This window comes from Arctopsyche grandis, chromosome 5 (assembly GCF_051622035.1).
Source record: "Arctopsyche grandis isolate Sample6627 chromosome 5, ASM5162203v2, whole genome shotgun sequence".
Lineage (NCBI taxonomy): Eukaryota > Metazoa > Arthropoda > Insecta > Trichoptera > Hydropsychidae > Arctopsyche > Arctopsyche grandis.
In genome coordinates this window covers 33,126,237-33,141,133 of record NC_135359.1, presented here as the reverse complement: position 1 = coordinate 33,141,133, position 14,897 = coordinate 33,126,237, and the positions used below count along the sequence as shown (strand labels likewise).

The 14,897-nt window shown below is 34.8% G+C and overlaps 1 protein-coding gene across 1 annotated transcript; it reads right to left on the bottom strand.

Moving 5' to 3' along the window:
• Positions 1–3,272: 3,272 nt before the first annotated feature.
• Positions 3,273–5,114, bottom strand: LOC143912417 (uncharacterized). Its single transcript, XM_077431693.1, has 3 exons — positions 4,928–5,114; positions 3,868–4,826; positions 3,273–3,615 (listed from the first exon to the last, which is right to left on the bottom strand). The coding sequence occupies exons 1-3, from the start codon at positions 5,045–5,047 to the stop codon at positions 3,273–3,275; spliced, it is 1,422 nt and encodes a 473-aa protein (XP_077287819.1). The 5' UTR covers positions 5,048–5,114.
• Positions 5,115–14,897: the final 9,783 nt, after the last annotated feature.

The window sequence follows — 14,897 nt, the reverse complement described above, 5'->3', positions numbered from 1 at the left end:
CCAACGATTTTATTGAGAAGTCGAATAGCTCTTGGAAGGTAAACGGACTACTAGTCAAATGTGAACCGGTTACAGGACAACCGGTCGCTCTAGATCGGTCACTCGTGATCACCCGTCACGCTAAAACTGGTCACGAGAAAACTGGTCACCTAAAATCGGTCACGAGAAAACTGGTCACACCCAAAAATTACAAATTGGTCGTATGATAACTGGTCACACAAACAAAAATATTCGCAAATACTTTTTATTTACGAAATTTTTATTATTATCGACTAGACATATGTTCGAGCCAAATGCCCTCGTGGCCGTGGTCGTTGGTTGTGGTTTTCGCGAGGAGTTCGCGGGCATCTCATCAGAGTCAGCTCATCTGACGCTCGCATTCGAGAAGGTTGCAATGTCAAATCACAGTTTAATCTTAATTCTGTAAATGTACAGCGGGAAGGTGTGTATCAAAGTATCTCGGTCTATGAAAACACTGATTGTGTTAGTAAGAGGATCCTTTATTTATGTTCACTTGTTACAATAGTAATGATATGTACAAAGAAGCTCGTTTTCGTTTCTCAACTTCGGAGCGATGAATTCTTTCTTCTGGAATAGTCAAATGGGACGTTGCCAGAGATTAATTCTGCATGTTTGTGCAAGAGCGATGATTATGCCATCGTAAGACTTGGCTATTGTTGTGAAATATGTATATGAGATCGCTGGCTTTGATTCGGAATAACGTTTCATTTAAATTTTGACTTTGCGATGGAAAGTCATAAACAGACAAACTAATACCGATCATTTGTACATATTAAAGAAATCCTTGTCGTTATTAAGAGGGCTGTACACCCGAAACCTTAATTTTGTTCCTTTCTTCGATATATATATTGAGTGTATGTATATATTGAGTGAATGCGACAATATATATCAATATATATATTGAGTGAATGCGACAGTTGCGCTTCGACTAGATAAAACGTGTTTTAAATTGACAAAATCGAGGTTTTGTATTCTACTATTTTCTCCTCCAAAACTGGACCAATTTTTAAAAAAATTTCATCATCGGTATGAGAAAGATATTTTCTGTGCATCTATCGGCGTATTTTTTTAAAAATCGACCGTTAAATAACCACGCTAGACTCTTTTCGTGGGTGTAAAAAAGAGGCGATTTTATAGATGTTTGGCGGCTCCTAGCTCCTATAAAAAATAATAAATCAAAAAAAATAAAACGATAGATGCACCCCAATGGTGGATATCCATAGCATATTAAAAAATATTTTCTCTAGTGCCATAATTGAGGAAGGGAGAAGTATAGTACGTTTGTATGGACAAGGCGCTGCTGTCCAGCCCTCTTAAATCTATCGCGTTACCAACAGATTTTAGTACATACATATGTATGTCTTCATTTCATATACTTACTTATGTACTGAATAGCCGATTTAGAATAAAAACATAATTCAGATGTTTAATGAAAATGTTTGTATTGAAAGAATGCAATGAAATGAATTACAGGGTATTGAATATTTTGGTATCAGTCCGGTGACAAACTAATACCAATTATATATACGAGTATATAACATGGACAAAGCGGTGACTAAAATAATTTATTTCATTAACATTTCGTTCACCGTCTACTGAAATAAAAAGTTTCTAATATCATCTATTAAAGAAATCCTTGTCGTTATGAAATCTATCGCGTAACAGACAGATCTAAGAAACATTATGAATAATCATCTTTAATATGGACGGTATCTAAAAGTGAATTCGTCATTTTATTATTTTTTTTTTTATTTTTTTTTATTGTCACAAATCAATACACACTCGCCATAACAGATTTGCTCCAATGCGACGGGTGTACGTTAATGAAATACATAAACAATCAGAAATCAGAAATACAGTAATACATACATATACAATCAGAATATATAGAATATAACAATTGATCAGAAATAATAATCATAGTGACTTCTATGGATTATTTTTAGATTTTTTTTTGTATACAATTTTTATACATACAATAAATACGAAATTATAGAGATGTCGATAGAGATATCTATAGATTTCAGATTACTGTGTATAATTATTACAAATTATACACAGGCAGATTTTTGTGACAACAGGATTAGATCTAATACCAATTTTCAGGAACCTTTTCAGCAATGATCAGATAAAATTGGCAAACTCTGATAGAGAAACGATCGATTTGGAGTCACAAAACCCCCAAATCTAACCAGCAGTGGCGAGGACTCGAACCTTTGACCTCAGTGATGCTAAATATATACGCTATCACTAAGCCAAACTGCTGGCTATGAACTTGTTACATCTCATCTACATAAATAAATCGTCGGTAACATTATTTGTTTAGCATTGTTACATTGTATAACATTTTCTATATGTCATCTATATATTATAATATATATTCAAGAATATGTTTATGTATAATGTGTTGAAAACATAATAAATCATTGTATTTACTGCGCATAAAAGGTTTTTTTTAAATTTTGTCCCTGTAATTTAGATTAAGGTATATATTTTAAAATTTATTTGAAAGTAGATATATCATATTATAATTTAGTAGCTCCTTCTTATTTTAGAATTTTTGTTATACATTTCAAAGCAGCAAAATCGTAAAATTTGTGTTTGTTTTTAACAATTCGGATAATCGTGGTTCTATTGTATATACATATGTATTACTTACTTATCAATACATTGGTAATTAAATCGGTGATAGTCAGCAACTCAAAACAATATCACTTGCACTATTCCATATTTTTCACTTCTCATATTCAACAATTACTCAATTTACTCATATTCAACAATTAGCAATGTTTTATATATGTACAAAACATGAAGATATAGGTTTGTTGTTATTTCAAAATAACAACAAACTCTTTTCTTACGCCAGTCATACGTTTCACCCCGTCTGTTGAAATTGCCACAATTTTAGAGCACTTTGACGCCTGGCTTAGGATGATGAAGTATGTTTACCATAATTACCACAATTTCATCCAATAAATAAAAATTATTACATTTAAAATAAATAAAACAAGTAAGCCAAATAATAGAAGTGTGCATTTAATTGTCATTTATCATTTATCTTAAAATTATTTAAATAAACTGAAATGACATGAGAAGGGGGCACCAAAAACATCATGGCACGCATGCAACCAAAATGTAAGAATAATAACAGTATTTATGTATATAATAACAATTTTTTTATATTCATTCCAGTATGTAATTTATTATGTGACCAGAGGATAGATTTTCGAGTAAATGATTTTAAACAAATTTCACACTTGTAAAGCTTTTCCCCCCGTGTGAGATATTAAATGTGTCACAAGTTTATGTTTTCGGATAAATGATTTTAAACAAATGTCACATTTGTGTGGTTTTATACCAGCATGCAATTTTGTATGTGTCTCGAGGCTATATTTTTGAGTAAATGATTTTAGACAGATTTCACACCTGTAAGGCTTTTCCCCCGTGTGAGTTCTCAAATGTGACACAAGTTGAACTTTACGAACAAATGATTTTAAACAAATGTCACATTTGTGTGGTTTTATCCCAGTATGCGATTTTTTATGTGTCTCTAAGCTAGATTTTTGAGTATATGATTTTAGACAGATTTCACACCTGTAAGGCTATTCCCGCATGTGAGTTCTCAAATGTATCACAAGTTTATTTTTATAAATAAATGATTTTAAACAAATGTCACATTGGTGTGGTTTTATCCCAGAATGCAATTTTTCATGTAACACGAGGTAAGATTTTTGAGAAAATAATTTTAAACAAATTTTACATTTGTGTGGTTTTATCCTAGCATGCAATTTCTTATGTGTCTCGAGGCTAGATTTTTGAGTAAATGATTTTAGACAGATTTCACACCTGTAAGGCTTTTCCCCCGTGTGAGTTCTCAAATGTGACACAAGTTCATCTTTACGAACATATGATTTTAAACAAATGTCACATTTGTGTGGTTTTATCCCAGCATGCGATTTTTTATGTGAATCGAGGCTAGATTTTTGAGTAAATGATTTTAGACAAATTTCACACCTGTAAGGCTTTTCCCCCGTGTGAGCTCTTATATGTATTAAAAGTTTATTTTTATAAGTAAATAATTTTAAACAAATGTCACATTTGTATGGCTTTTCCCATGTGTGAGATACCAAATGTGACCCAAGATCATTTTTACGAACATATGATTTTAAACAAATGTCACATTTGTATGGTTTTATCCCAGCATGCGATTTTTTATGTGTCTCGAGGCTAAACTTTTGAGTAAATGATTTTAGACAAATTTCACACCTGTAAGGCTTTTCCCCCGTGTGAGTTCTCAAATGTGACACAAGTTCATCTCTACGAACGAATGATTTAAAACAAATGTCACATTTGTGTGGTTTTATCCCAGTATGCGATTTTTTATGTGTCTCTAAGCTAGATTTTTGAGTATATGATTTTAGACAAATTTCACAATGGTATGGCTTTTCCCCCGTGTGAGATATCAAATGTCTCACAAGCATATTTTTATAAATAAATGATTTTAAACAAATGTCGCATTGAAACCGCTTTTCTCCAGGATTGTGTAAAATAAGTTCAGATTCACTGGGAAATGGCTTTGAGCAAATGTCACTATCCTTTCCGTGAACTGTCGATTGTGAAGGCTCATCGTCCCATATTAGATCTTCCAAGAAAACTTCTTCAGTCTTGATGTTCAAGCAATCAGCTAACCTCAGTTGAGACGTTTCGTGGCTTCGAAAACAAGCCTTTCGAAAGCTGATCAACAATTCGAGATTGGTCTTACACGAAAGACACACCGTGTCTGGCAACCCATCGCCTCTTTTAACCTGCAGATGAAATGAAAAAAACAATAGGATTGAGCGGTGAGAAGAGTTGGGAGAACCAATTGGGTCCACAACAGTATTGTAACCTGTAACCAGTAACCTACATAAATCTGACAGCCGGTCCGAATGCGTTGCTCCAGACGCTCTGGATGAGGACCTGGTCTCTGGAAGATGGAGACGGAAGACTCGGCCGGAGCTGATCCAAGACAAAGCCTGCACTCCATCGTCCCTGTATTTTACTCTGACACCAACCAGACGACTTGCCTTTGCCCTGCTATTTTTTTTAGTGACTTCTTTGGTCTAAATTTGGTACTAGTTATACCAGAGAAATGCTAGCCAACAAATTATTTGGTTAGTAAAAAAATGAAAAATTTATCAGTAATTAATTATAAACTTGATCAGTACTTATTAACTTAAGTTATTCACTTTTATTATTTAATTGTAATTTATTACGTCCTAAATTACTATTTATTATGACCCTCAATATAGATTGCCAAAGTAACAATGCAAGTAGATTTATCGCCATTGTTAATAACAATTGCAATTGTTTAATTAAAAATGTACTAAAAATGACATTTGCGTCTCTACCATATAATGAAAAAGAGATTATTGTTAAAAGCCACACACCAACACCAATATTGAATATTCTTTCAAACACGAAAACATATCAAAGACATTTTAATAAATATAAATATGACGAATATGATAAAATAATATCCGATATTTTCCACCTAAGTGAGCGTATCACTTAGGTGGAAAATATCGCATTCAGGCACGGCACCAACGATTTTATTGAGAAGTCGAATAGCTCTTGGAAGGTAAACGGACTACTAGTCAAATGTGAACCGGTTACAGGACAACCGGTCGCTCTAGATCGGTCACTCGTGATCACCCGTCACGCTAAAACTGGTCACGAGAAAACTGGTCACCTAAAATCGGTCACGAGAAAACTGGTCACACCCAAAAATTACAAATTGGTCGTATGATAACTGGTCACACAAACAAAAATATTCGCAAATACTTTTTATTTACGAAATTTTTATTATTATCGACTAGACATATGTTCGAGCCAAAAGCCCTCGTGGCCGTGGTCGTTGGTTGTGGTCTTCGCGAGGAGTTCGCGGGCATCTCATCAGAGTCAGCTCATCTGACGCTCGCATTCGAGAAGGTTGCAATGTCAAATCACAGTTTAATCTTAATTCTGTAAATGTACCGCGGGAAGGTGTGTATCAAAGTATCTCGGTCTATGAAAACACTGATTGTGTTAGTAAGAGGATCCTTTATTTATGTTCACTTGTTACAATAGTAATGATATGTACAAAGAAGCTCGTTTTCGTTTCTCAACTTCGGAGCGATGAATTCTTTCTTCTGGAATAGTCAAATGGGACGTTGCCAGAGATTAATTCTGCATGTTTGTGCAAGAGCGATGATTATGCTATGGGGATCTAGTCTTGTTGTGAAGGTCTTCTTCACCACCAGTCCGCCATGTATTATAGACAGGTTCGTCTGTGTTCGGTATTAATACAGCTATATGTTGAATATGGTATTTATTTGGTAGTAACACGTATACACAAGTATGATTAATTGTTGGTAAAAGTATGTCGTTCAGAGGTCTCTGGATGTGGTAGAGTGTCGCTGGCTCGGCATTCGGCTATGTTCGGCTAGTCTCTGGATATGGTAGAGTGTCGCTGGCTCGGTATTCGGCTATGTTCAGCAAGTCTCTGGATACGGCAGTGTGTTGCTGGCTCGTTCGGCTGGTTGATCTTCCAAGTCCGCGTAGTGAAGTGGTGGCTGGTCAGGAGCTGGATGTCGACTGGTCTGCTGCTGTGTGTCGACGCTTGCTGCTGTGGGTCGACTGGCGTTGTTTGGGTTGTACCTCCTTTTATAGTGTTTCTGGAATCACCTGATCGATGGTGGTGGTTTGTTGATGCGTAAGCGAGGAATGCACTTTTGTCGAGGCGTAGAATTTTCTGGAATGATTGATGGAAGTGGTTGTTGATGCGTAAGCGCATGTGGTTGTTGATGCGTGAACGAGGAATGCACTTTTGTCGAGGCGTAGAATTTTCTGGAATGATTGGCGCCGTTCCGCTCGATGTAGTTTAATGGTGGCGGCGTGTTTCGACCGTTTTGGTTCCACTCGACTGGTAGGGGCGTTCCGCTTGAGTTTAATATAATGGTTGCAGGTGTGCGACGTCTGGTTTTCGGGAATGTAGTTTGTTGTTGCGGAATATTCTCGAATGTTTCGATGACGATGACGATGACGAGATTCCTACAATGCCATCGTAAGACTTGGCTATTGTCTTACGATGGCAAAATTTCATCATCGGTATGAGAAAGATATTTTCTGTGCATCTATCGGCGTATTTTTTTAAAAATCGACCGTTAAATAACCACGCTAGACTCTTTTCGTGGGTGTAAAAAAGAGGCGATTTTATAGATGTTTGGCGGCTCCTAGCTCCTATAAAAAATAATAAATCAAAAAAATAAAACGATAGATGCACCCCAATGGTGGATATCCATAGCATATTAAAAAATAATTTCTCTAGTGCCATAATTGAGGTAGGGAGAAGTATAGTACGTTTGTATGGACAAGGCGCTGCTGTCCATCCCTCTTAAATCTATCGCGTTACCAACAGATTTTAGTACATACATATGTATGTCTTCATTTCATATACTTACTTATGTACTGAATAGCCGATTTAGAATAAAAACATAATTCAGATGTTTAATGAAAATGTTTGTATTGAAAGAATGCAATGAAATGAATTACAGGGTATTGAATATTTTGGTATCAGTCCGGTGACAAACTAATACCAATTATATATACGAGTATATAACATGGACAAAGCGGTGACTAAAATAATTTATTTCATTAACATTTCGTTCACCATCTACTGAAATAAAAAGTTTCTAATATCATCTATTAAAGAAATCCTTGTCGTTATGAAATCTATCGCGTTACAGACAGATCTAAGAAACATTATGAATAATCATCTTTAATATGGACGGTATCTAAAAGTGAATTCGTCATTTTATTATGAACTTGTTACATCTCATCTACATACATAAATCGTCGGTAACATTATTTGTTTATCTTTGTTATATTGTATAACATTTTCTATATGTCATCTATATATTATAATATATATTCAAGAATATGTTTATGTATAATGTGTTGAAAACATAATAAATCATTGTATTTACTGTGCATAAAAGGTTTTTTTTTTTAATTTTGTCCCTGTAATTTAGATTAAGGTATATATTTTAGAATTTATTTGAAAGTACATATATCATATTATAATTTAGTAGCTCCTTCTTATTTTAGAATTTTTGTTATACATTTCAAACCAGCAAAATCGTAAAATTTGTGTTTGTTTTTAACAATTCGGATAGTCGTGGTTCTATTGTGCATACATATTACTTACTTATCAATACATTGGTAATTAAATCGGTGATAGTCAGCAACTCAAAACAATATCACTTGCACTATTCCATATTTTTCACTTCTCATATTCAACAATTACTCAATTTACTCATATTCAACAATTAGCAATGTTTTATATATGTACAAAACATGAAGATATAGGTTTGTTGTTATTTCAAAATAACAACAAACTCTTTTCTTACGCCGGTCATACGTTTCACCCCGTCTGTTGAAATTGCCACAATTTTAGAGCACTTTGACGCCTGGCTTAGGATGATGAAGTATGTTTACCATAATTACCACAATTTCATCCAATAAATAAAAATTATTACATTTAAAATAAATAAAACAAGTAAGCCAAATAATAGAAGTGTGCATTTAATTTTCTATTATCATTTATCTTAAAATTATTTAAATAAACTGAAATGACATGAGAAGGGGGCACCAAAAACATCATGGCACGCATGCAACCAAAATGTAAGAATAATAACAGTATTTATGTATATAATAACAATTTTTTTATATTCATTCCAATATGTAATTTATTATGTGACCAGAGGATAGATTTTCGAGTAAATGATTTTAAACAAATTTCACACTTGTAAAGCTTTTCCCCCCGTGTGAGATATTAAATGTGTCACAAGTTTATGTTTTCGGATAAATGATTTTAAACAAATGTCACATTTGTGTGGTTTTATCTCAGCATGCAATTGTTTATGTCTCTTGGGGTAAGGTTTTCGAGTAAATGATTTTAAAAAGATTTCACATTTGTGTGGTTTTATCCCAGCATGCAATTTTTTATGTGTCTCGAGGCTAGATTTTTGAGTAAATGATTTTGGACAGATTTCGCACCTGTAAGGCTTTTCCCCCGTGTGAGATCTTAAATGTATCACAAGTTTATTTTTATAAATAAATGATTTTAAACAAATGTCACATTGGTGTGGTTTTATCCCAGCATGCAATTTTTCATGTAACACGAGGTAAGATTTTTGAGAAAATAATTTTAAACAAATTTTACATTTGTGTGGTTTTATCCCAGCATGCGATTTTTTATGTGTCTCGAGGCTAGATTTTAGAGTAAATGATTTTAGACAGATTTCACACTTGTAAGGCTTTTCCCCCGTGTGAGTTCTCAAATGTGACACAAGTTCATATTTACGAACATATGATTTTAAACAAATGTCACATTTGTGTGGTTTTATCCCAGCATGCGATTTTTTATGTGTATCGTGGCCAGATCTTTGAGTAAATGATTTTAGACAGATTTCACACCTGTAAGGTTTTTCCCCCGTGTGAGATCTCAAATGTCTCACGAGCTTATTTTTATAATTAAATGATTTTAAACAAATGTCACATTGGTGTGGTTTTATCCCAGCATGCAATTTTTTATGTGTCTCGAGGCTAGATTTTTGAGTAAATGATTTTAGACAGATTTCACACCAGTAAGGCTTTTCCCCCGTGTGAGTTCTCAAATGTGACACAAGTTCACCTTTCCGAACATATGATTTTAAACAAATGTCACATTTGTGTGGTTTTATCCCAGCATGCGATTTTTTATGTGTATCGAGGGTAGATTTTCTAGTAAATGATTTTAGACAAATTTCACACTTGTGTAGATTTATCCCAGTGTAGGAATCTCGTCGTCGTCATCGTCATCGAAACCTTCGAGAATATTCCGCAACAACAAAATACATCGAGCGGAACAGCGCCAAGCATTCCAGAAAATACTACGCCTCGACGAAAGCAAATTCCCCTTGTACGCATCAATAACTAAATGCTCGTACAACCACTTCCATCAAGCATTCCAGAAAATACTACGCCTCGACAAAAGTGCATTCCTCTTGTACGCATCAACAACTAAAATGCTCGCACGCATCAATAACCACTTCCATCAAGCGTTCCAGAAAATTCTACGCCTCGACAACAGTGCATTCCTTTCTTACGCATCAACAAACCACCACCATCGGTCAGGCGATTCCAGAAACACTATAAAAGGAGGTACAACCCAAACAACGCCAGTCGACCCACAACAGCAAGCGTCGACACACAGCACCAGACCAGTCGACCCACAACAGCAAGCGTCGACACACAGCACCAGACCAGTCGACCCACAGCAGCAAGCGTCGACACACAGCAGCAGACCAGTCAACATACAGCTCCTGACCAGCCACCACTACACTACGCGGACTTGGAAGATCAACCAGCCGGACGAGCCAGCAACACACTGCCGTATCCAGAGACCTTCCGTACATAGCTGAATGCTGAGCCAGCGACACTCTACCATATCCAGAGACCGCTGAACGACATACTTTTGCCCACAAATACCATACCTTTGTACAACCATAGGCAAACAATAAAACTTTATAAAACTAGCACAACAGTGTTTCGTTAGGCCGGGATACGGTCAACACACATGTAACCCGCCTACATTGGTACTAATCCGACGTGATCTACACAACCTTCTGATCATCCAACAGCGCTGTCAACACATCGCTACCCCGCCTACATTGGTGACCCCATCTTTGAACCACACAACAGTGTTTCGTTAGGCCGGGATACGGTCAACACATCGTACCCCGCCTACACCAGTATGCAATTTTTTTTGTTTCTTATGGTTAGATTTTTGAGTAAATGGTTTTAGACAAATTTCACTATCCTTTCGTTGAATTGTCGATTGTGAAGGCTCATCGTCCCATATTAGATCTTCCAAGAAAACTTCTTCAGTCTTGATGTTCAAGCAATCAGCTAACCTCAGTTGAGATGTTTCGTGGCTTCGAAAGCAAGCCTTTCGAAAGCTGATCAACGATTCGAGATTGGTCTTACACGAAAAACACACCGTGTCTGGCAACCCATCGCCTCTTTTAACCTGCAGATCAAATGAAAAAAACAATAGGATTGAGCGGTGAGAAGAGTTGGGAGAACCAATTGGGTCCACAACAGTATTGTAACCTGTAACCAGTAACCTACATAAATCTGACAGCCGGTCCGAATGCGTTGCTCCAGACGCTCTGGATGAGGACCTGGTCTCTGGAAGATGGAGACGGAAGACTCGGCCGGAGCTGATCCAAGACAAAGCCTGCACTCCATCGTCCCTGTATTTGGGAGCAGGTAAATTGGTCGAATGCAATACACCTAAATCAATTCACCTAATGCAATTCCACTAATGACGCTTTTACCGAAAATCTATTGACCTAATGGTAAATTCACCTAATATCTTTATACCGAATGACACATTCACCTAATTTCGAGTTTCAAACCAGCAGTAGCCGAGTTTCAAACCAATAGTAGTAAATTTTATTATTTAGTAATTTTTCGACGCGATATCAATAGATGGCGTAGTAACATAGACAGATAAATGTTATAACATTTCTTTGCAAATAGCCCTTAAACTCTATATACACCATATTGCGCCCGACAGAAGATTTAAAAAGGATTTCCCACCTAATGGCGAGTGAACTAAATTAAGGACATTGAAAAAATTAATTGCTTTTGTAGCTTTGTATTATCTTTTGCTATATATACTATACTATATTATATAGCAAACATTGTACATATTTACAATAAAATTTATGATAAAACAAAGTAATAAAAAGGAATCAAAAAAGATATACAGATTTTTTTTATTGTACATATATTAAAATTGGCTTTCCAATCATCAATATTAAAAGAAGGTGAGAAGAAAACGCATGTATAATAGACAGACTAGTACAATTTCTACGATTGATACAATTTCCATAATAAATAATTAATAATTTTAAATATACGTAATAAATATAAATTATGATGAATACATAACAAATATGAATCAGTTAGTAATTTATACGTAGATTGCAAAACACAATGAAATATAAACAATAATAGCAAGACAAGAAACAAGCAATACAATAAATAATAAATAATTTATTAATCAAGTTACAGAAATAAACCAATTTATAATAAACATTTTCATATAATAAAAACTCATGAGTGGTATTACAGATGGTCAACTTATTACAGACAACACAGAACACATATATTCTTTTCAATATATGAATAATCAATATGTAAAACAACTAACGTTAAAGAAAATTGACTATTGTATCAAGTCATGTAATAAAAATACTCTTGTGTGAAGCTATAGAAGTTTTTTACAAAAAATTTGGTACGTATATAAACGAAAAGACGTTTGCTAATTTCAATGACCATCTCTTCTCCACCGATCATGGTATTTGGTTGTTCTATTAGTGACACCACACAGACCCTAAGTAAATAATGATTTCAATCAATAACTGTAGCTTGTGACATGTCTAATTGTTTCGCACAAAATTTAATGCTTATCAGCTCATTCACACAGCGATAAATAAAATTTAACATTGGAAAGAGTTTAAAAATTTGAAGCCGCATATTTTTTCGAAATCCTTTTTTAGTTCAGAATTTAATATCACATTTATAATTGGGTTTCAAGCGTGGAGCTAGGATTCTAAACGTACATTAAATCCAAATTTCAGTTCTAAATATACTAGAACGAAAAATTTAAAAATAGCATAGTATAAGTAATATTTATCAATAAATTATGGAATTCAGCATTTTTAATCTTGACATATTCTCTAACGCAGATTGCCTCCCTGCGACGATAATTGTGAACGAAACAGCTCCCATATCAAATTTTGCTAACACAAATGTGATACTGTTCCATTAGTTGTCGCATAAATCTACTAACAACAAATTTAGGATATTCTTGGCTCGATGAGTAGGACCAACGGGTCCTCAGTAGTTTCCACAGTTATTCCAACCCTTTCCTCTTCAGAAATAGTTTTCCAATGTCTAAAAAAAAAAATCATTACCTTAATTGATCCCATGTTATCAAAACTTAATAAATAAAATAAGTAGGGTGAAATTGATTATATTGAGTAATGAAATGTTTCGTGCTATTCTAAGATAATGTGATTGCAATTGCGAAATATAACTTCACTTAAATCATACGTGTACTTCATATTAATGGTTGTGGTTGGTGAGAACAACTGCGGGAAAGCTTTGCTAGCGTTTAATTATTACATTAAATAAAATAGTGAATTTGGCATTTTTCTAAAGTACAATATTCTAAATGAATTATTACTGGTATGAATTATTTCAAGTTTTATGGAGTGATTTGGCATACAATATAACTGTATATATGAAAGTATTGAATTTTGACATGTTACATTTCAGCACAAATAAAAGTTGCATATTATATATTTTCTTGAAATGTTCATTATGAGTATAACAAAAGTACATTTAAATGATAAAAAAGAGCCTCGTAAAAAAGGCTTCATTTTGACTATAGAACAAATGTACGACTTTTGCCGTGCAGAATCAACAAGACTTGAGTATGCATTGCAAAAAATATTTTGATTTTTCAATGGAGAAGTTATCTGAATACCAAAATCCGACATTTTGAGCAATCCAGATGTTAGGGTTTTTTGCAGACACGGGTTGTCCCTTATATTTAGATATGAATTTCTCTAGTCCACCGTATTCGATTTCCTGGTCTTCTTTTAAGTACTTTTACAACATTTTCACTGTTCTGGTAGGATAAACAATCTGCAGTATTATTAATGGTATCTGCATCTAAAACAATACAGCATTATAAATAATTGTACTAGTTCAAGAACGTATTATTTACACAGTTTCATTATGATTTTATTGATGTGAATAATTTATCTCCTGAGTGATATCACATTCATAATAATATAACATCATCAGTGATTATAATTACTTATAGCTAATGATGATAGAGTATGAATTAAAATATGAATAGAATGAAAAATCAGTCCCACCGTATCTAAAGTGGGAGGTATAATTAATTCAACATTCGTGTACATATTTTGATTGGCCAGTATCGCAATATCCTGGGCCCTGGGAAAATTAATTCTGGGTCCTATGACAAATTAAAAAAAAAGATCTTAAAAATATATTTTAATGAGTTAAAAATCTATCAGAAATATTATAAAAGTACCTATATGTTAGTTGCTATTTTTTAATTTAAGATGTCGGCTGCTCTGCTGTCCCTTTCTCCTTCGTAGTGTGCGTGGGATGCGTGATGTGGAAAAAAGGGAGGAAATTGTAAACCAATGAAAACAGGGCGTAAATCTGTTTATGTATTGCGACTGTATTTTGTATAAGTTATACAGAGATCAAGCAGAGCAACCGAGGAAAGGGGGGGAGTAAACAAAGAAAGCAGAAAGCACGCGTGCCTTTTGAGGTTAGCCACGCGTAGCTGCCTTCTGGACGACAACTGAGACAGACCCTCTGCAGACAACTGCTTCCTCTGGCGCACACCGCTATACTGGCGATACTGGAGCTGGTCGCTGGTCGCTGGTCGCTGGTCGCTGGTCGCTGGTCGCTGGTCGCTGGTCGCCGGTCGCTGGTCTCCAAGTATCGTCACAACCCATCACCAGTGGCCGAGCTGGTGATTTCGGTGGCGACAAAAACTACGTGTTTATGCCGAAGCCGTTGGCGCGTGACTGTCAGTCAGTCTGGGGTGGCCAGCACAAAAATATATCGGACAAATCGTGGAAAATTCTCGAGAAAGTATAATTTTTTTTTTTATTAATATAGTGAATTGATTTTTTAGCATATAAAATCGACAACATCAAAAGGACACAAACACTACATATGTATATCATATCAGG